Source organism: Nothoprocta perdicaria, unplaced genomic scaffold (assembly GCF_003342845.1).
Source record: "Nothoprocta perdicaria isolate Ctin4 unplaced genomic scaffold, notPer1 scaffold_281, whole genome shotgun sequence".
In the NCBI taxonomy this organism is placed as follows: Eukaryota; Metazoa; Chordata; class Aves; order Tinamiformes; family Tinamidae; genus Nothoprocta; species Nothoprocta perdicaria.
This window is the reverse complement of record NW_020455512.1, coordinates 712,726-735,800: the sequence shown is the minus strand read 5'-3', so window position 1 is coordinate 735,800 and position 23,075 is coordinate 712,726. Positions and strand designations below refer to the sequence as shown.

The following is a 23,075-nucleotide window of genomic DNA, read 5'->3' as shown; positions in this document are numbered from 1 at the left end:
AGGACTTATCCTAACTATGCACTTGAGCTAATAAGCAACAGAGATGACAATGAAGATCACTTCACAACCCACATTCAGGAATTCAACTCCTGCTGGCTGATCTTCCATTCCCTCAAACCCCAAGAGCACCATATTCCCTTCAGCTTCTCCTTCGGCCAAAGCAAGCCGTAACGCTATTTTCTACTTACTTCACAGGTCTCTCGATGAAAATGCAATTCCTGTTGCTTTCTTGTCTTCTGAGTCTTGCCTTTGCTCAGGTCAACACAGTAAGTGCTGAACAGAAAACTCAATAGCAGAAAGTCCAGGGAAAGAAGCAGGAAGTCTTAACACTCTCAACAGAAAATGGCAATATTTTAAGCTGACAGGCTGTCCTTAAAGATCTATTTTGCTATCAGATAAAAGGTGTTTATGCTATTCCCATGCTAAAGCATAATTTAAGATTAAGCCTTCAACTTTCAAAGCAAAAATAATAAGCATCAGTAACAAGACCATACCCAGGTTATCAAAGTCCGAATCTTTTTCCCTACTCATTTTGGCTTACAATTTTGAAGGCACAGAAGAAAGTTAAGATGCCTTCTCTGACTTGTTTCTAACACCACAAAAGAAACAAACCATGTGACAGTAGAGTACCTGCTAGCATTTTTACAAGCAAGATGATAAATGCCTCCCCCTAAAGGAAATGAATTCTCTTTTCCACAGCAAGACGAGGATCAAGAAGGCTCTGGTTCAAACACTGCACATGTAAGCCTCTTCTCTTGATTATTCCACTAGTTGTCAAAGTTATCTTAGTTTATTTGGGGTATTTGGAACACGCTGGCACGAAGCTTGGGGCTTCCGGAAAGGCCAAACGACTCCGCAAGTCCCACCAATGCTTTGTGTCCTCCAGGTTTTTCACGTAAGTTCTACACTTCGTTTGCTGCGACAGAAGGATTCTTGGCCACCTAAAGTTTGGCTTCGTCCTGTGCTATGTAAGTTGCTAGTTTTATTTACAACAGAGGACAAAACCATGGGCATGCAAGTGCATTTATCTGTTAAATATTTACCTGAGTTAAATATTTTCTTCCCAGAAAGAAGGACTGGCCTTGGAAAGAATGCAGTTTCTCCATCGCAGTGAGTATGCTACTTCCAGGATTTACCTTCTATTTCCCTCTAAGGTTTTCATCCTTATTAATGCACATCATATCAAGTGCTTCCTCGGAAACAGTAACACACAAACAACTCATTCTGTCCTGACATAGCACAGTACAGCCCTTCTTGTATTCATCCATCATTAATGGCAAATTCATTCGTCGTTATGACAGCTTGTGTGGTCACATTTTAAATAGCCAGCTATGCTGCTAGTGGCATACATGGTATGATATGTGAATTATACGTTAAATAACGCCTAGTCGTTCTCAATTGCAATTCTTATTTCGTTCTGCAGATGCTTCCAAAGTTGATGTCTCTTGCAGAGCACGGCTCCTTCTGGACAACCTGCACCTTTCCACAGCTCGTTTGCAGTTTTAGTGTCACTCCTGCCAGTGCACTGGAGGCTGCAGATGAACAACTGACTGCTGTGTGTGACACATGTGCCTCTCAAGTGTGTTGCACAGCTCCTTCAATCCTTGCTTCATTCCTTTTAAGCTTAAATAAATACTGAGCATTCAATTAATTCTCTTAACCTTTTATTTAAAAAAAAAAGACAACCAACAAAACCCCATACATCAGTCATGTCAAAGGTCCTGTTTCCAAAGAAAAGGAAGAGCAAAAAAGGCAACTCCAAGTTGAAAAACGAAGGTTAATTCTTATCCAATTTTTCCCTTCTGAATTGCAGTCTCTCAAGTCCTTATCTTGTCCTACCAGATACACTCTAGTCTCCACTCTAAGGTTCTGAGGGCTGATGCATCACTAAAGGCTTGGCTAAAGCAGCCACCAAATCTCACCTGGGAAGTTGAATCAGTTAATTTAAGGAATGCCTATGGAAGCTTATACAGCAGCTGGTTTATGCTGTTTAATAAGTCCCAAACTAGATTGAAGCTGAGTGTGAAAGAAAAGATCAGGTAAGAAAGAAAGAAAGGAAAATGCAAATGGTCTAACATTAATTTTTCTTTGCACCTAGTTAACCATTAACTTAATAACATTCCCGGGATAGCCCTGTCTACTATCATCCTATGTCCTGAATTAGATTTCCTCATCTAACTGGAAGGGGGAAATGACATTGAACAGTAGCAAGCCTTCAAATCATGATTTAGGCAGAACATCGCCAGCCATCTCAGCCATTCGGAACTCACAGGGCTGTGTTACCCAAGATGAATCTAGGCAAGGAGAGGTTTCAGTGTGCTGAACATTATTACCTTACTCAAAATGCACTAAGCTGCCCTCTGCCCCACATTTTCCATCCCTTATTTATTGTAATCAATCCTCAAACTGTGTAGAAGATAATACAGAAGTTCATCCTTGCGCTGCAAATGACCAGCAATACTAGTTGGACTAAAAGCACGCAGGGTCAAGTGCTGTGCAACTCCTGTCAGCAGAAATGCTTAAAAAGACTGATGAAGCAAGGAAGGGCAGGATACTCAACAAGCTCTTTAGGTTAATATATTTTGAGGTCAATCTTGGTAAAAGAGAGAGCAGCTACTCACCTAAGGAGAACATATTTCATACGTGGCCTCCTGCAATACTAAGCAAAACACCTAAAGTCACCTTCAGCCTGTTGTACTTACCAATTTAACAGCCACACAGGATTCAGACAGCTGAGATGATGGGCTAAAATCACCATGATATCTTCTCTCCATACTCTAAAACACTCAAATCCAAAGCAAGGGCACCTTTTGGTCTTTAACTACGTAAAACACAAATGCAAGCAAGATAACCACTCACGGGCGCATGTTTTAGTCAATGCATGTGCCTATGTAAACTGCACACACAGCTAAGAAGCCAACTTGAAGACTGATTATTACTGTAGAAAATAAGTATTTCAAAATTTAAACAGAAAAAAATCTCTCACTTTCACTGAAAGGCAGCATGTTTTAAATATTTTTTCTCCCAGTTTACGCATTGGGAAATGTGCCTACTGTACATGGGACAAACAAGATATCTATAGGGCAGCAACCAGTAAAACCTTCTATTTAAGGTTCTTTCCTCTTAAAATTCACCATAACACACTTTCAGATAATGAAGACCATTTAAACTATAGACTGGAACACAATGATATGTGAAAAATAATCTCAGTAATTAGAAAAACACTCAGGTCTCATGTAACCAATCACAAGAAGCAGCACTTATGTGACACTTAAATCCAAGCAGACACCAAAATGATCTTCCTAGAAGCCTCACATCCCTCAATAATTCATGTTCCTGACAAGCAATCCATGTAGAGAGAGAGAGCTGGAGTGGCTGGCCTTCAAACCAGAAGAAGTAAGAATCCAAACACTGTTTAGTTCAACGCAGGTCAACACGGGCCTCATTTCATTCTGGTTCCAAATCAAATCAAGAGACTTCACTTCTGCAAATTTCCATTAGATCATGTCTCACTTCAGTCATAAGTTCTGCCAGATCTTAATCTGGAACATGAGCCCACAGCTGCACAGCATACACATCTTCCCACAAACACAAAATCACTTGCAGCACTGCCTCTTGAGTGCCTGAAGAGATTTTGCTAGTTGATTTGAGCATCAAACGGGATGAAGACATGCTGGCTTGAAGACTAAATAATAATAATAAAAATAATAATAATGCTATTTGTCTCAAGAGTTCAATACTTGGATTGCAGAAGCATTAGTCACGGCACTCGGAACCAGGATCTTCACTCCAGTGGGCTCCCCGCTTCTCAGTCACGAGCTTTATGAAGTGGCTGTGATTCGCATACAGCTTGAGCTTTTCACTGATGTCAACCCACTTGACTTGCCCGGCATCATCACCTGCTTCCAGGGGCAAATTATCCATTGTCTCACCTGATCACAAAACAAGAGAGTCAGGACATACTATTACATCTTGTCCCGCTTTCCATTCTCACATCTGAGCAGTTCCGCCTTTTTGTTCTTTCAGAGTCAACCTTCAACTACTCCACATGGGTAAACTAGATGTTTTTCACTGAATCTGTGCCAGAAGTGTCTCACTTGCCTGCAAGAGTTCTTCTAAAGTTACCCTCCACAGCAGAGCCACAGCTACTTGTCACCACTCTTGCAGTGACATAAGTAGCCAGGTAAGTTACTAGAAAGCGACACAGCAATGTGCAGTCACCAGCACCAACAGTTTAACACATCCCTCCAACTCTGATGTCACTTGCTTGAAAACTAACAGCTGAGTGCTTCCTTCTTCAGGAAAAGCATTTCATTCTGAAGCTAAAATTGTTTATGGAAACCCATACATTAAAACTCTAGCAGTCAGGCCCCAAAAGTTCAAATAACACTTAAGGGATGCAGCAAAGGTTTCTGAACCGTGCTAAGGTTTCAAACTTGCGTTTACCAAGAGAGTCCAAGACTTGGAAAGGCAGAAAAGAAATGTTTAAAAAAGTTAACCAAATGTGTATGACAAACATAAGCAAGGCACAGAATCTTCATTAATTCTTAGGATTGTTAATTCAAATGTCATTTTCAGCAGTACCACTGGTATCTATTAAACTATTCCAAAAACAGTGGAAATGTTCTTGTATAAAAGTGCTGTTCAGCTCCTACAAGCAAGGGATAACTAACTGAGATGACTTATCTAAAGATGAGCATCTGATATTATATTGTATATGGATATACACACACACCAAAGTCCTGGATATATATATATACACACACACACACACACAAAGTCATAAGAACATACACGTCCATTACAACTTAAAAAAGTAAAGCAAGTAAAGGAGTCAGAAAATTAAAGAACAAAAATATAGTCAACATCTGAAACAAGGCCTAAGACAGTATTTCTGAGGTATACACTAACTCCCATAAGAATTTTTTTTTACCTAGTATTTTCTTCCTCCCCAGACATTCAAAATTCAAGTTTACCCAACCTGAGCAAAATACAGTAAAAAGAAATGAAGTCAAATGTTTCATCTCCATTAAAAGGCACCTCATTCATGATTTACAGGTACCTTGTGGAGAAATAAAACATGCCAATTCTCAAAGGGCTAATTTTCATGCAAGTGTTTTCCCTGTTTCAGGGCAGAGTAATGGAACAAAATTTGAATGACAGCAACTAAATGTATAGGTGGATACTCACCAGATTCATCATGATAGTTCACAGCTTCTGTCTCCATCCAAGCATTATCAGTATTCCGAGGGTCATCCACGTATCCCCTGTACACCTAAGCAGTGAACAAACACAGCCACCTCAATGTCACATCAAGTGAACAGGGTCAGTTAAGAAGCTTTTTCTTGACAGGAGCCCAAATAAAACTTACCACCTTTCCTTCCATTTTGGATATCAAATCCTGGGCATCACAGCTTATTCTTTTAGCTAGGTACACATTTTTTCCAACTTGTTAGTAGCACAAAGTCACATGGATAGCTCCCAAGGCAACCACAAGAGACAAAAGCTTACCACAAAGGCTTCCTGGCTGAACAGTCGCTGTAGTTGTTTTTCCAACTCTTCTTTTTCTTCAGGTGATTTCTGTAAGGAATTCAGGGCCTCTTCTCCAAACTCTCGCTTAAGCGTAGCAGTAATCTTCTCTCCTGGATCTACCATTCCCTTAAAAGAAAGGATGGAAGAAAAAAAAAAAAAAAAAGAGTGCATCTATTAATCCTTTTGACTTGCATTTCATATATTACATCCATCTACATTACACTCAAAAGTCAAAACTTATTGGTTAAGAGCAAGCACATACACCACTCAAACTGCAATTAGATACTATTGATCTTAAAAAAAGCATTTAAAAAGAACAAGAAAAAACAGATGATGAAGAAATACTAGGAAACATAATGGATGCTTTGACTAAATATGACAGTTCACACAACATTTCCCATCATGTCTATAACGTTATGTCCTTCATAAAAGACCATGTTGTTACATGCACCCCAATCACATTCTCACAGCTTACAAGAAGTGAAGGTTTCGGTTCCAATGTTTTTGTCCTTACCCCTGGAATGGCCCATTCCCCACAATCTCTCCTCTTGATAGCTACAAACTGCAGGATGTTTTTGCCAGTAACTGGATGAGCTATTTTATTGCCACTGCTATCCCTCTTCCACCTGGCAAGTAGGACGAACAAGACAATTATTTTCTCTTTCTTGAAACTGGAGTCAAAACGTGATCTGAGAAGTTAACCACAAGACTCCTGCACTAGCTATTATACAGCAAATAAAGCCAAGACCTAAGATAAGGGTGAAGACAGATAACAGCTGTCTCAGAAGATCTAATTCAAAACACAACTACAACGCATTAAGATTTTTTTTTAAACTATCGTGGTTGCATCTTCAAGTATGTTTTCTAAATTGCACCTTTGCTACCTAAGCCTTCTCACGTGCACCTGGTGTTCTGTTTATAGTGTGTATGCACATGCAGAGAGATTAAAGACAAAAGCACCAAAAATTACATGCATTTCAACATAAAGAAAAATAGCCCATCCAAAACCAGCCTTCCCCTCTATCCTAAGCCAAGCCAGCATTAGCAACGGTGCAAGGCACACTATTTTCAAACTGAAACACCAACAGGTATAAAAGTTAACTCCTCTGATGTTGCAGAAAGTATTTTTGATACCCTGTGTAAGGCCTTTTGGCATGCAACACACACACAGTGTAAGAATATCATGTAATCATGCCGAAGTTTGTATTAATTACTAAAGATTGTTTGTATAGCATATTCCTGTCAAAGTCCAATTTCTGGGTTTTTGTTTTGTTTGTTCGTTTTTTTTAAATCAGCTTCCTTAACACATCACAAGTGATGGTTTGTCAAGAATCAAGTCCTAATCCTTTTCCAGAGGCAAAAATAAAAACTTAGGATTTTCCATCTGTCCATATGCACACATACTTCTGCATAAACACACAAAAATATCTGTTCCAAGTACAAGCCTATTGACAAATGTGTTGAGAAAAACAAGGTGTGTGTATTGCTGTTCTGCTTCCCATCACCTTTCAGTCCTCTTACCTAGTTACAATAGGATCAGCAGCATGATTTGGTCCCCAGCGCCCTAACAATCCTCTGCCTGCGAGGCCAGTCCTTCCTGCAGGATTTCTGAAATAAGAAGCGGCATGATGTTGAAGAACCCATCTTCCCATAGGCATTTCCAAACATTAAGAACAGCAGTTTTCATGAAGCACGATTTGAAGCACCAAAAGTTAAATGCAGTGCCAACATACACTTTAAAAAGCAAAACATGAAAGTAAGAGCAATCAAGATCAACAGGACATTTTCCCCTGCTCTAACAATCTCTATGTCTTACGGCACAATGAAACAACAAGTACAAAATAGCTTCATTAACTCCCATATCTGTCTTGGTATGTGTCTGATCATGTATTATTTCCATTGCCCATATAATAAAAACTACTGTTAAGAAGTTTTCAAGTCACAAGGCTACCAACATTACCTACCAACAACAGAAAAAATAAATCCAAGTTAGATAAGGGCAGATAGATAATAGTTCTGCTCCAGTCTGGTGTAGTAGGAGTGGTACAAGGGCTGGGCCCAACAGCAGGTCAGGCTGGCAAAGCACAACTTAACCAAGATATCCTGCTGTCAACAGGCTGCTGTCTCTCCCGCTTAGGACTTACACCGTAACCTAGGGCCAGGGTTGTGTTACCCTGAGACCTTGTAATGCCTCTCTGCTGCAGACTTCTTCCAGAAAGACTTTTCGGAGAAAATGATACTTAATTTTTGACTTCGATGGGGAACAATTTTGATTTTATTCTCGCAGGTAACATCTACTCGAGCCAATACAGACCAGCAACAGACAGATAACTCTAGATGCTCATTTCAGTGATGCAGCTCTAAGTGATATAACTCACCGGGGCCTCCCATTTTCAACCACGTACAGGCCATTCAGGCTCTTCCTCTCCACTTCTCCATCTCGCTCATTAAACTGGGGAGAAAAATTTTTATCACTGTAGAAAAGAAGAATTTAGTAGAGACAAGTTACTAAAAGCAACACCCCTATGTTCCCCAAAGGTCCCTCAGACTTGCAACAACAATCATCTAGCAAATGCCAATTATTTTTCCCCCCCAGAGTTAAAGCATCAGTCCCTCTTTCCCTTTAGTTATAAGGCCTCAGCATTTACTGACTATATGTTCTCTCACGAACTCAATCTGCAGACATATAAACTTGCCCACTCTAAAGCCTTTAACACATCTTTACCGTACACTTCCATTTACACAAGTGTTTGAAAGGTGTTATTGTTAAGGTTAGAGAATATAAAAGCAATTTCATCCATCATACAAGGATAACAAGCTCACACTTGTACAAAAAAGGACTTTTCTTAAAAAAAAATGTATTAAGAAAAAAAGGATGAGAGTAAGGAAAACTATTTATATAATTCTTTTGAGCAGATCAGTATTATAAGGTATGATTTATGCAAAGTAGAGGCTGAAACAGAATGCTACTATCTTTGCTTTTTTAAATATAGCTGAAATTATATGACTTGATATAACCACAAGCTGCATTAGATGCACCTATCCTTCCAGTAAGAAGCAAACAGCGTTCCCTGGGAAGCAGAAGACACACATATAATAAGCTGAAGTGGACACATGGTTGCAGCTTCTGCATTTCTGGAGTCAGGCTGCTCAACTCAAGGACTACATCCAGTTCTGCACTACTACTGTTTCTTTTTACACTCAATCTGTGCAAAATAAACATATACCTAAGGAAAGTTTTTCCCCAACTTGAATGCCACAGTACTATCCTAGCTCTCGTGTCCAACATAGGAAAAAAAAAAACCATAAAGAATGAGGCAAATGGTATTTATATCATAACAAATAGAAATATACATAAGATAAACAACCATACAATATTCCAAAAGGACTGCTGTCTTTCACATAAAAGGCGACAAGTTCCCTGAGACTTCCAGAGCTGACCCAAACTACTCAGTCCTGACCAGCCTTCTAGGTCTTTACTTTCAGAAATCACTGTAAAAGGACATGCTATTTAAGCTGATGATTTTACGACCTTAGTTTTATTTCCTTCCTCCCTTTTCACAACAGAAAATGGCCATCACTTCTGCTTACCTGAGTTGGGGATCTGCCCAGCTGGGTCCAGCCAAGACCGCGACTGACGTGTATTCCACAGGGTTATAATCCCTCCATTCAGTCAACCAGCCCACCTTATCCCGAGGAACTCGGCTACGCTCAACGTTCGATCCTGGATACGGGGAGGTGAGAGCTTTGCTGTGGTAGAACTTATCGACAGCACAACTGCTTGACATTTTAAGTGGTTGAAGGTGGGACCAATGGGCCGCAGATAAGTTACTGAAAGAAAAAAAGGGGAAGAAAAAATCAAAATCTTTGTATCTTTAGTATTAACTATGTTACTTAACTCAGAAACTGGAATATTATGGTGTGAAAAGCAGCACCTACTGCTCCACGTAGGCACCTCATCAACACACTGACAGAACTCCCTGCTCTCTAAGGGATGGGTAGCCCAGAAAAGGGCTAATTTGAAGCATCCAAGAAAGCCCACAAAGCTGAACTGGGCAGGTTGCTATGCACACCGGGCCGTGATTTTGTGCTCTGCCAGTTATTACAGCACCAAACAAGACAACTGCACCCCAACTACTTAAATAAAGGCTAAAATAAGCCAGCTGCTTCAGTGAAAGGGGAAAAAAACTTTGGGACAGCCTGTAGTTTTACCATTCCATGAGAGGTCAAATATCCATCAATAATAAAACAGTAAAAAGGGATCTTTGGGCTAGAGCAGCTGACACTCAAGCTTTCTAAGCATTCTATGAAGATCCCCTTTGGCACCGAAACTGGCCTTTCAAAGCTTGGAATAAGGTTTAGATATGCCAAAATTAAACAAGATATATTTGCTATATGTGAAGCCTACAGTTCAGTATGGGGCCACGCACTTAAAAACAAAAACAAAAAACACCACCACAATAAAGAAAACACTTTGAAACAAGATGTTTGAGAGACCTTGATGGGGACGTTCCTTTCAAATCACTACGTAGGCACCTCCAGCATACGGAAAACCTGAATTTCTGCAAAACACACAGGGATTTCAAGAGCTGGCAGCAGCACCCTCGTGCCACCAGGCTCTGAGCGTGCCAGGGCGGTACTGAGGAACGCACTGCGCCCATGAAACCTTCCTCTCTGCAAGGGATGAGGGATATTTCATATACACGTGCAGCAAACTGCTGCTCGCCGGGCACGAGCGCAGTTGCTACGTGGCTTCCTTCCCCCTACACCCGCTTTCTCAAACACTCCGCTCGCCCACGTCTAAAGGAGGGTTCGCTCCGTTCCCGCCAGGCCAAGAGGAGGGCCTGGGCTGCCCAGCGCCTGCCCCTCACGGACCGGACAGCGGCCCGCGGCGCACGGAGGCGGCTCGGGCTCCGGAACTCGGTCCCGCGGGCCGCGGTACCTGAGGGCCGGGCGGAGCCCGGGGCCGCAGCGGGCGCCCAGCGAGGAGAGCGTGACCGCGCAGGAGACCACGGCGACGGCCCGAGCGAAACGCGCCCCCGTCACGGCGCGCACGGCCGCGCCGAGCAGCCGCATCCCCGCCCCGCGGCCGGGCGAGGCTCCGCCCCGCGCAGGCGCCCAACGGCCGCCGCCGCACGCGCCCAACGGCCGCCCCAGGTGCTCAACGGCCGCCGCACGCGCCCAACGGCCGCCGCGCTGCGGCCTCGCCCCTTTTGACAAGCTCGCCCCTCATAGGCTCAATCACGCTGCGCTCGCGCCCATTGGCTGGCCCTTCTCTTTGCCCCGCCCACTCCCCGCCCCCTCGCCCCTCCCCCTGAATTCTGTTTTCTGATTGGTCCGATCACCTTTCCGTCAATGTCACACTGCGCCGCGCGGCCCGCGGGGGCCCCCTCTCGGCGATCGCGCCCCCCCCTTCCATTTTCCGGGGTCCCCAAAGCGGGGGTGAGGGTGAGGGTCATGGGACAGGGCCAGGGAGCCCGTGACAGGCAGATCCAAAGGGCTGGCAAACGGGAGTGGAGGGGCGCGAGCGCCCCCTGGCGGTCACGGACGGAACTGCGCCCTCGCGCGCGCCCCCTGGCGGCCGTTACGGCCGTTGCGCATGGGCGGCGGTTGGGGGGGCGGGTGGCGGTTGTCGCCTCACGGGGCGGTGGCGGCAGCCGCCCGCCCACCGGCGCCGTGCGATGCGTTACCCTCGCGCCGAGGGGCGGCTCGTCGCCCTGCCGCGAGACACGGCCACCGAGCAGCGTCCGAGGCCTTGAAACCCGCGCGGTTTGGCTGCCTTTTTTTTTTTTTTTTTTTTTTGACATTTGTCAAAGCTTATTCACCCCTGACACTTCCAGTGGAGGACTGCTGGCTGCTGTTGAATTATAACCCTCAGCCTTACCAAGAGGGATTAAAGTTCTGCCAAGCAACACAAAAACCTGTTTTTTTTTTTCCCGGGGGAAGAAAATAAAAATGAATCTGTTTCTGGAATTCCTGGTGTTTTTAGCAGTGCTAATCTACTCCTACCTAGAAGCGCTTGTCAAGCTTTTTATGCCCGTGAAGAGAAAATCGGTCTCTGGGGAGCTGGTGCTGATCACGGGTGCTGGCCACGGAATAGGGAGAGCGACCGCCTGTGAGTTTGCCAAGCGTCAGAGCAGATTGGTTCTGTGGGACATCAACAAGGTAACGCTCAGCTTCACGGCTTGATTCACTAACGCTGCAAGCGGCTCCGGCCGAACCGACAGGGACGTTTTTCTGTCGCTGCGTATACAAGTGTGCACCTCCTCTGTGCTCTTAGAGTCAGGTCACTAACAAGTGGGATCCCTGTGCGAGCAAAGCTTCACCTCAGCTGCCCCAAAGCATATGGGCACCCAGCGCCCGTAGTTTAAGCCAGAGCCCAGGGTTGGTCAGCGCTGGTTCCACATCCAGCATTCACAGGATACCTGCAACTGTGGGGCATGGTGCTGAGGAAGGCGCCCGTGAAATGGCTGCTTAAGCTGGCAGGAGAATAACCTGAGAAGCGTGTCGCTGCAGGAAAGCAGGACTCGCTCTGCCTGCTGTTTTCTAGTCCCATCTACTCGGCACATGTTGCTGGAAGAAGTGTCTGCTTAATGGTATCAGAGGACATGAGAAGTAGCTAAGTGAAATATAGCTAAGTGAAATGTAGCTAAGTGATGGTCATATTTTGTTAGTCTTCTGTCCTTGCAACAGAGTATCATAATTCTGTAGCAGTTCTGATTCCTAGTTGCAGAATGAAGAGCAAACATAAACAGGAAAATCTGCTTTAATATGTTAACCATTAAAATATTAATATTAATATCACAATGTTATGACTAATTGATGTTATCTCTTCTTGCACCTGAACTGCTCAATTATATCTTAGGAGCAAACTGCTCAATTATATCTTAAGAGCTTTCTTCTGGGAAGGTCTTACTTGGGTAATAACTTTCAGGTATTAGCTTTTGCTTCACCAAAATCAAGGTTTCTTCTTACTTTCAGTCATGTGAGAGATTTGTGTATAGCAACAAGAGCTTCATCTTGGATCATTAAGAAAGCTGTTATATAGGTGTTACAGAAGTATTGTAATACGTAGCTCTTAGGGGGACTTTATCTTCATCCGTGTGAGGTGTTAGTGAGGTAAATTTTGTAGGCAAAGCTTCTTGACCATGTAAATTGGGAAGCAAGAAACAGAACATAATCTCTCCTTGTGAAAGTGTGTTACTTGCACTGAAAGAATTCAAGACCAAAATATGTGCCTGCCCCAAACCTAATTCTGTGAATAAACCTCTGCTCCAGCTTGCGAACCAGCCCAAAATGAGGAAAGAGCAGTTCTAATAGCATAATATAATTTATTCCAGTACCCTAGAGTATAACTGAGTTTGTGTTTACCATCTGAGATAACTTCAGTGGCAGTCCCCCCTGCAAAAAAATCCCACAACTTTGAGCACAAAAGACCTTACATGTAATGGAGAACTGAGCAGAAATTATAGGGCATTACTGAGAAATAATGCACATGTTACCCTGACCATAAGGACTGCTGAGAAACCTTTACAGTATTTTGCTATGCTCATAAGTGCCCAAGTACAAGTTCATCCCTCCTCTGCCACAGGGATAAGGGCAGCCTGCTCTGTGCCCAGCATATTAAGTTCTCCCAAGTAAAAACCTGTAAAACCAGCATGCCTTAAGAATGTGGAAGCTTTGTTGTTCCTTTGAAAAAGGCAGTGCCATCTGGCAGCACAGTTTTCTTATCTAATGGACAAAATGTGTTTGCACAGAAGTATTTTTTTTTAATTCACGGCCTTTGAGTTAAAGGTTAAAGGTTTGAGTTAAAGGCCATGAATTAAACCTGCTCTTCCCAGTTTTACAGGTATTTCTTAAGGAAGCACACAATTCTGTAAAAATAAAGTGAAGTAGGTTGTTCGTGTTTTCACACTTGCCTTTTGACCTGTGAGGATTTAGCTCCGGGGTTCTTGGCTAAATTCCTACTAGCTGTAGAGGAACTGCAGTCTGCAAGTCACTGCTAGATTGCAGCTATGGAAACGTACATGTAAGGGCTGTGAAACTATGCATATCGTTGGCCAGCCTAAATATGTATTATTTTCAGCCACATCCTCTTCTAACTCATTTGTTTTATGCCCTCCCTTTATATCACCAAGGCTGCATAGCGGTGCGGTTGCTACGTGGTTGTGGCTGGTATATGGATTATTGCATAACTGAAGCAACTTAATTAAAACCTTAAAATACATATCTAAGTTTGGAATTTCTCACATTTTGTGTGCTGCAGTGAACAGTTGTTTTCGGGAGTGAGCTGGGAGAAGAGCTATGATCGGAGTGCCCATGAACAGAATGGACACTTGGAACAGAAAGCCAAATCCCTCAGATCCCTGTAAAAAATGTCTCTGTTTGCAGTGGATTTACTTCAGCACCATCCTCCATTTATAGAAATTTATATGTTGTCGATTTTAGCATCATTTTTCCCTAAAACAGTTATGATCTTTTTCCTCTTTCCCCTCCCACCCCCCCATTTGATAGCGAAATGGCACTGAGATGTTTTTAACTGAGACCATTTGACCCTAAATTCTTTTTTTCTAAAGGGAAAGTTCTCTCTTCTAGGCCAGGACTATAGAGAATACCCACTCAAAAACAGAGTTATTTTTTAAAGGAAAGGGAAGAACAGGGCTTAAAACAAAATAGTGAAAAACAACTCAGATGGACAGACAGACTTTTATACTTTTTTATTCATTTCAGTAAAAAAATCGTACTTGTTTTCAAGGAGTAGTCCTTGAGGTCTGTCTCTCCACTGGAACCACGTTTTGAGTCCTTCGTTCTGGGTAGGCAGTGTCCACAGCCACAGCCAACTCAGCTTAAGAAATCCGTTGCGCATTTGTCCAATACTGTTCTCATAAATAATGTCTATCTGCAATTGTAGACATGAAACACTCCTGTCTTCTCACAACCAACCAATTAATATTTAAAATTGTAGGCCCACTTTTTTATATCTCCAAGTTGTAATTGGATTTTTGATAAAAGAAAAGTCCAATTAAAAGCGCTGCTTAGAGTTGGGCTGTCCACCTGCTGTGCTTCAAAAGTCACTGTCCCCTTTCTATAGTCTGGATAAATGAGCTTTACCAAGGCCAAGGCACTTGCATCACCACATTGCCTTGCCAGCAGTCAGTCTACGTCCTAAATATAAGGTAAGAATACTGGTTCTCCTAGAAATCCTGGCTACATTCCTTTCTCTATGGAACCCTGAATGCTAAAAGAGGATTAAAAACAGTTACACAGTGTGGATACACCTTTAACCTTCAGCTTATCTGCAGTGATGTCCAAAGGACAGAACGTGGTCAAGGTGCAATTGAGTAAATTCTTCTCTCTCCCTCTTGCAGCATGGCATTGAGAGCACAGCAGAGGAATGCAAGAGGCTGGGCGCCACTGTTTACGCTTTTGTGGTGGACTGCAGCAAAAAGGAGGAAGTCTACAGTACTGCAGAAAAGGTACAAAGAAGAGTTGCCTGTTGTAAGATTGACACAGACACCCTTGGTTTGCCAAAACACAGAAAACAAAACATGAGGTGCCTCTCTCTCTCCCTCTTTTTCTGTTTCATTGTCTCTCTCTCATCTTTCAAGTCCCTGAAATATTACCCTTTTTTTACTGCTCTCTGTACGAAGAGTAATGTAACACTCTGTTCACATAGTGCAGCCACGTTTGTCCTCTTTCATAAGCCCCCTGAGTATCATGCCCTGTTCAGAGTTTGTTCTTCAGACTTTAAAAACCGTTAAAGAACTTTTTCCCTTTGTTATCCTGTACAACACACAGAGAGTACCAAGGGCTTTTGAATACTATCGCAGCTGAGAATATGAGTCCAATGGCTCAAATAATTCTGGGTTTTCATAGGACCAAATGTGACCTCACAGGGCACACTTTATGGGAATGTGTTTAGAAGATTATGAATATTGGGATTAATTAATGGCAGAACACAAGATGTACAACAGTTCTCTTTATACTGTGTAAGTCCTATAAAATCGGGATATTTAGCGTGATCTTTCCCTTCAAAAGCAAGTCTAAATCTGAAACTAGTTACACAGCTGCTTTTGTAATATATGTTTTTTTTTGACAGTGAATGACAGCATCTTTACATTCTGTCTATTAAGGTGAAAAAAGACATTGGAGATGTCTCCATCCTGGTGAATAATGCTGGTGTGATTACAACTGCAGACCTGCTCTCAACTCAAGACGGAGAAATTGAAAAAATGTTTGAAGTGAACATTCTCGCTCACTTCTGGGTAAGGGTCACTAGCATTTTTTTGTGTATATATTATAAACGATTCAAGTTTAGAGCATTGATTATCTTAAAATACGTATGTGTGCTTTGAAATTATGTTTCTGTTTTACATAGCACAGTTAAAGTACTAAATAGAAAAGCAAGTTGCTAAGTATGGGACAAATGAGAAGCAAGGAAGTGTACATTTTACAGTTAAAAGGATGTGCAGTTCCTTCACATGCCCTTGTCATCCAGGTCCACAGTGGCTATGTTAGGTAAAATATTTAATAGCTTTAAAATTCTTCAGCATGTGAGATAATATTACATGAGCCATAAAATCTTACGCTACTTGATTCCCTAACATTGTATTACTCTAGTTGTTACCACATTTAATCATGCACAATTGCCTATGCCTCCGAAAGGAGTGGTCACGGCTTATCCATATAACTACATTTTTGAAAACGGGCACTCCCTGATTTCCTCCTTGTGCATAATATGAGAAAACATTAAACACCCGTCTCCTTCAACTGGTTGAGCAACACTAGCATCCTGCTGTTCTGAGACCTGTCCAGTTTTCCCCTTCTTTCTTTTCCACGTGTTAGTTAAGCAGTGACAGCTTTACATGCGACATGGGCTATTGTGATCTATAGGAGTATTTAAGGTTTCCTTTGGGGTTTGTGCCTTTAGCCAAGGGCAGAGACTCTGTCAGCAGCATCTACACAGCCTAAAAATGCAGAATAATTCTTTTTTTGGCTGAAACACACCAAAGGACCACTGAAAGGGTCCTTGCTGGCCAAGCAGGACAGGAGGAGGTTGGCCCTGCAGCGCCCAAGCTGAGCTCCCCAGCATTGCTGAGCCGTGTGTCCCCTGCTCCAGCAACACCCGTGGCTCCGACCTCTTGGATCCACCTTCACGGTGCCCACCAACCCATCTAGTAGCCTTGGGCTGACTGCCTGCAGGGCTTTACATCCTCCTGGGACACTCTTTTACCTAGTGGATCCCTGAACAGATACACGCTTACCTGTCCTCCTCCTGTTACTTTTACCTTTCTATCTCTTTGCAGATTTTCGCACTGCTTTTTCTGAGCAGTCTGAGTCAGGGTTATGTAGTTGAGTATTTTTGGACAAAGGGCAACTTGGGTCCTTGGTACAACAGCTAATCCCAGCCATGGAGTGGGAGGAGATTTTAGCAGGGATTATAAAAGGCAGAGTTACAGGTAGTAAAGACTTTTTGTTTGCAATGAAAGAAAAGCCAAGTTACATATTGAGAAATTTTATTGTACACACTGTCAACTTACGCCTAAGAAAGAGCACAAGAAAAATATCCTTCAAAAAACAAAGAAAAAAAAAGGTTGAAAACATTATCAGTGAAACTGGGAAAAGGTAGTATCCGTGTTTTTCAAAATCGTATTAAATGATACCAATCTTAGGTGCCAGTATTGGGATATAGCAGCTGAAAAATCTAATCTCTTCTCTGTGAAATTCTAAAAGAATACACAACATTTTTAGTCATTTATATACAAATAATTGCTGTGGAACATGCCTGAGACAACATTGTTCTCTCTCCCTCCCATTTCTACCTTTTTTATCCTTTTAAGACAACAAAAGCTTTTCTGCCAGCAATGATGGACAACAATTATGGTCATATTGTCACTGTGGCTTCCGCAGCAGGTCACGCTGTAACTTCTTTCATGCTGGCTTACTGGTGAGTGACTTAAAATACTAGGTCCTCTTCATTTTTTTCCAAATGTTGCTGCCCCATCAACAAACACGGCATAACAGAGAGTCTTCAAATTTGAAAATGTGTTGCCCAAAGATGATGCTAAGAAAAAAACAAACAACATGTTAATACGGAGGGACAACATGTTAACACAGAGGGATTTCTAATTCAATCAGGAGCAATCCTTCCTTGAAGGAACAGTGCTTGAGAAATCATCTTGTTGAAATTTATACTTATTTTTCAGTAAGTAGAGAGTGGACATGTTTGAGAAGGCAGACTACACCTTCTGTTTAAGCATACAGGTTTTGTCTATGCAAGGTAAGGTTGTAAGCTCCCTCTTATAAAGCCGTCTCTTAAAAACAAATAAACAAACAAACGCCCTCCAGAATAACATTTAAAGCACAAAATGTTAATATTTAGTGCTGTTAACAATCTATCTGACAACTTAGAGTTTGATGTACCCACTAGAAGCACATGAAACAATCAAGAAAATTGTGTTATATCAATGTAAAAATGTACATACTGGATCAGAGTAAAACCTCTCTGTGATAGTGGTTCAGGATGAAGCAATCTTTCTTGTTATATGCTCCATCTCCTATAGCCATTGATGGCAATTTGGTAACTCCTGCGTCAGGGGTTTTACCTGGATTATAAAGCCAAACCTAATGATCCTAAATAGACACCTCTCATTTTACAGGAGTTAGGAGCCGATTTATTCTGTTGGCCCCCACAAACTTCTGAGGCAATACTCTCCTGCATGCTGTGGGCATAATGGTTCTTTATTTTAAACCTTGTGTGTAAACATCACATGATACTTCCTTGTGTTACAAGAAACAGTAGATGGTTGTTCTCTGTTTCTATTGTCTGCAGCCTCCTTAATTTTAAACTTACGCTGAATTCCATCATCAGATTTTATTGCATAGTGAGATTTTTTTTCCGCTATCAGAATTTGTAGACACCTCATGCTGACTTTGTAAAATGGAAACTGCATCTGACATTTGAGAAAGGCAAACTCCATAGACTTGCAATTTTTATTATTATTTTCTAAGAATTTTTAACATTCTTCAGACTGTTTACCACTAAGCTGACTTTTTGAGAAAGGTATCCACCTTATTTCCATGTTTTTTTACCTTGGTAGCAATATTTAACTCAGGACTCTACTGTGGCATAGGCAAAGTTAGAATTAGTCCTGTCCACGTCGCTCAGGTAGATTAATTTTTTTTTTTTCCCAAACCATCAGTTTTGCCACAATTTTTTTCAGTCAGTTTTAGTTGGTATAAAATTAGAAACAGGAATCCTGCCTTCACATTAATGCTTTTTTCCCCCTTCTTCTCCCTGCCTAGTTCAAGCAAATTTGCTGCAGTTGGATTTCATAAAGCTCTAACAGAAGAACTGTCTACGTTGGGGAAGGATGGAATAAAAACATCTTGTCTTTGTCCAGTTTTTGTAAATACTGGCTTTGTGAAAAATCCAAGCTCAAGGTAAAGTTACAAGAGAAATTTCAAATTTTTTATATATATTTATATATATTTAAATATTTATATGTATATATATGTGTATATATATGTTTATAATATATACATCCCTGCTTCAGCTCTGGTACTCAACTGTACTGGTTAATACAACTTTTATATAAAATTTTTATATAAAATTTTTATATAATATAAATATAAACATAAGATTTTTATAATATAATACAGTTGTATTTGAAGAACCTGTCATCATGATGAGTCTTTGACATATCCTGCTTCAAGTTCCACAGGCCCCCTTCCCTTGCCATATGCCATGTTTTACTCATGTCACTTTATGTTTCCCTTTCATTTTAGGCTTGGAAATATTTTGGAAATTCCAGAAGTTGTAGACAAATTGATGGAAGGAATACTGACCAATCAGAAAATGATTTTTGCTCCTCCAAGTCTAAAAATTGCATTATTCTTTGAAAAGTGAGTATCAGAAGGAAAAACACTAAAAACAGACCCAAGATCATTACCTTCAAGGATACAGGCATCAAACTTTTAAAATTCTAATTTAAGCTTTATGGTAGGAGATGGTGCATTTTGCTCTCACGGTAGTAAAAAACAGTTTTGGCAGCATAGCATTTCCCTTCTATGGGATTTATCTTTAGACTTCAGAAATAAATATTCACTCTAGCATAATTTATTTTCCATTATTATGCTCATACTGTGTTTGGCATCAGTACGCCTGTCCTGACTCGACTGTGTATATCTGTAGGGGAGATTTTAATTTTTTAAACGTATGTTGAAAAAGTTTGCAGTGTACAAAAAGACCAAGTTCCAAGGCAATGAAGTAGGAGAGGGCATGTTTCCCACGAGACCAGTAGAATTTATGCACAGGAGGATTGTTTTGATCCTCATCTTCACTCTTGAGGGACACTTTTTCCCAAGTAACTACATAATAGTTAACACAGCTAAGGGCCTGACAGGGGGAGAAAAGGAGAAGAATGCATTCTGCTTAACAGCTAGGTACTTTCCATCCACATTTCTCTAAACCAGTAGCCTCAGAGAAGTTTCAGAATGGGCTATAGAACTGCTGCTTATTAGTTCTCCTTTCTTTTTTTTTTAACCTCAGAAGATTTAGGCCACAGAGGCTGAGGCAGTATCTTTGAAGAGCTTCCAGTGTTATCACCGGAGTTGATGACCAAGACCTAGAATTCACATCAGAACAACTAATAAAACTTTTCAGTTAACTTCTATAGAGTCCAAAGAAACAGTTTGTAGTAACCTGACAAACCTGGGTTTAACTTAACAAAAAATCTCACACAGTCTCAATATAATACCATTTATTTTGTTGAGGAGCTAGAGCAAAAGCTATCAAAACCCTTCAGAAAACAAATTTTCAAAGTATGTGTATTTAGGACATGGGGAACAAATAGACAAAATTTAGAACAAAAGGAAGAGAAATCCTCAGAAAAGAAACTACATCTCATATCACTCATATATTTAGTATCAGATCATTTCATCAGCTTGCTTCTTGTCAAAGACAGAAAACCCTCATGCACTTGTCTGTTCTGTATTAAACCACATTTGATCCTTCAGCAGCATTGCAGCCAAAGTCCTATCTTGAAATCTTAATCAAAGAACAGAGGTTAAATGTAGAGTTAAATCAGAGTTAAATCTAGAAAAAGACTTGAGGTGTACATATAGTCTTTGGAAATATTCCTTGTTTCAGCTATCAAGTTGATCAGTATGTGTGCATACATTTTGCTTCTAGACCAGCTCTCCTCTAACTTGTTATGCAGCTTTTTCCATAATTTCCTATTTTACTGTAGATCTAATTTCATGTTATTATCTCTTTCAGGTTGTTTCCAGAGCGTGCTTTGAAAGTTCTGAAAAAAATGGATTCTATTACGTTCGATGCGGTTGTTAGAAACAAACACTGAGAAGGAACCGCTTCCCCTTGTACCATATCATGAGTGAAAACAGAACAAGTGCTGATTTTAGTTCGGTTGCTTTGATTTAGAGCAAAACAGAACACAAACACTCCCCAGCCACCATCTTCCAGTCTGCCTAAAGCACAGCTTATCAGTGTAAAAGGATTGTCTGCCAATACATTAATCAGTACTCATCAGCAAGTAAAGGCATGCTATTTCACCTGAATTTATCATTTTCTGTTTCCAAAAGGTCACAATTCCATGGCAAGTACCCGCAGTAATGTAGCCTTTCAATCAAGGTTACGTATTAGCACAGTTGGCACAACTTATGCAGAATAAAGAGTTCTTGACCTTGATAGTTTCCCATGGAGAGAAGCTGCCCATCGAGAAGTTAAGCTTCTACCCATGTTTTAGAAGCTCATTTTGGTAGAATTCTAGGTATACTAAAAGGGGTTAATCTCATATAATACACTTTTTTTTTTTCTTTTTTCTTCAAAATGAGGACAATCCAGTCAAAACAAAATTCACACTCAAGTTTGTGCAGACCTGAGCTGAAACTGAAACTAGAAAGCTAAGTGTGAAGCTTTACTAGACAGAAGCTGTGGCAATTTGGATGCTTGCAATTGAGATGGCTCTGCTCGTAGGAGAGCTGAGCCGTGAATCTGAGCCAAGATTTCAGCAGGATATGAATTTCTACAAAAAAATAAAATGCACATGCTGTGATCTACAATTAGGAAAAAAATGTAGATATTTGTTTAGCAGCTACAGCACTTGAACCTTTCCTGCATTTGTTGAGGCTTGAGAGCAAAAATTAGACATCAGAGGGAGGCAGGAAAATGACTAAAGACACTTGCTTTTCCTGCATAGGAAAAAATCTGCTTAAAACATAGATGAAATCTTCTGCACTTGACTATTTTGTGGTACATTTTATCAAATTGCTTCTCTCTAATTCTCAGAAATCTTTAAAATGCCTTCCTGTGAAATCACTATAGTATTTCTCTGCAAATCACTGGAGGCCTTACCTCTTCTCATATATGCTAGAAAAATGACTCATCTCCTAAGAACGCTGAAAAAAAACAGAATATTATTGTTCTTATTCTACACGACAAATAATTCAACCTAATAAATCTGTAATTTATCTAAGTACTCAGACACATGTGTTAAAGAAGATAACAAGGATATACTTAGACTGGACAGACTTCATGCACGTGCAGTGGGTGTGTTTGTGGCAGGTGGGAGGGATGACCCTTTCAGCACTGCAGAAACTGGCATCTAAAATAACAGTCTTCTCTAGAGAAGAAAACAACTCCACTGAAGCCCATAGAGCTTCTACATCCACATAGAATATAAGATAAATCCTCAATGGGCAAACTAGAAAGTCACAAATAAGTCTAAACTTAAACTAATTAATGCATTCACTGCAGCTCAAAACTAAACCATAGATACCATACATAACTAACTCATCCCCAAACTCATTTTGAACTCATTTTTAATGTACTCTCAAGTACACTAAATACTTGAGAGCTCATCATAATGACAGTCAGTGAGAATTAACTTCTGAAATTAATCACAGTCAGAGAGCACAGGCTTCCAAGTCATTTATTTTTGCTCAAATAATTAGATAATATCCTACAGAAGACATAATTATGTTTTGGAAAAAAAAAAAAAGAAAATAAGGCAATTTTGCCAGTAAACACAGGCACACTTAGACCAAATCCTGCAGCTCTGCCAGAGAGAAGCTACAAACAGGGCCAATTTATCAGAGCTGAGATTCGCCTCATCTTTGATTCTGTGTCTTGTATTCCTGAAATGTGTATGAAATGTATTCCTGGAGGACTAAGCTCAGTTCACAAACTTTTTGCAACAGATTTGCTTAAGTTTTCCACAATTAATACCAAGCCTGTTAAGAAACTCCATGTGTTCTGTCCTGCTGTTTTGAATGCAAAATTCTTTGTTTTGCCTGCTTAATGAGGTCACATGCTGCGTCTGCTTCAGGAAACTATAGTCCTCCTCCAAAACTAATAGGAAAATGACTGAACAGTACGATGAATTGTATTTTAGATATTACACATCTGTGGAGCAAATTCTTCCTTGCCAGGACACTACCATCTGTTCGAAACTTGATACCTCAAAGCTCACTGGCTTGGATTTCTATCAAAGGGGCAGTGGATGGCCAAGTATTTTGTGGTT

At 41.0% G+C, this 23,075-nt stretch overlaps 2 protein-coding genes across 2 annotated transcripts; one reads left to right on the top strand and one right to left on the bottom strand.

Annotated features, from left to right (window-relative positions):
* Positions 1-3,149: 3,149 nt before the first annotated feature.
* Positions 3,150-10,608, bottom strand: NUDT9 (nudix hydrolase 9). The gene is made up of 8 exons (XM_026041308.1): positions 10,475-10,608; positions 9,124-9,363; positions 7,911-8,006; positions 7,054-7,140; positions 6,047-6,158; positions 5,512-5,658; positions 5,191-5,275; positions 3,150-3,932 (listed from the first exon to the last, which is right to left on the bottom strand). Exons 1-8 carry the CDS (start codon positions 10,606-10,608, stop codon positions 3,757-3,759), a joined length of 1,077 nt encoding a protein of 358 aa, XP_025897093.1. The 3' UTR covers positions 3,150-3,756.
* Positions 10,609-11,326: 718 nt separating this feature from the next.
* LOC112948941 (estradiol 17-beta-dehydrogenase 11-like) lies at positions 11,327-22,099 on the top strand. Its single transcript, XM_026041286.1, has 7 exons — positions 11,327-11,697; positions 14,901-15,008; positions 15,666-15,797; positions 17,373-17,479; positions 18,838-18,975; positions 19,321-19,437; positions 20,813-22,099. Exons 1-7 carry the CDS (start codon positions 11,488-11,490, stop codon positions 20,892-20,894), a joined length of 894 nt encoding a protein of 297 aa, XP_025897071.1. The 5' UTR covers positions 11,327-11,487; the 3' UTR covers positions 20,895-22,099.
* Positions 22,100-23,075: the final 976 nt, after the last annotated feature.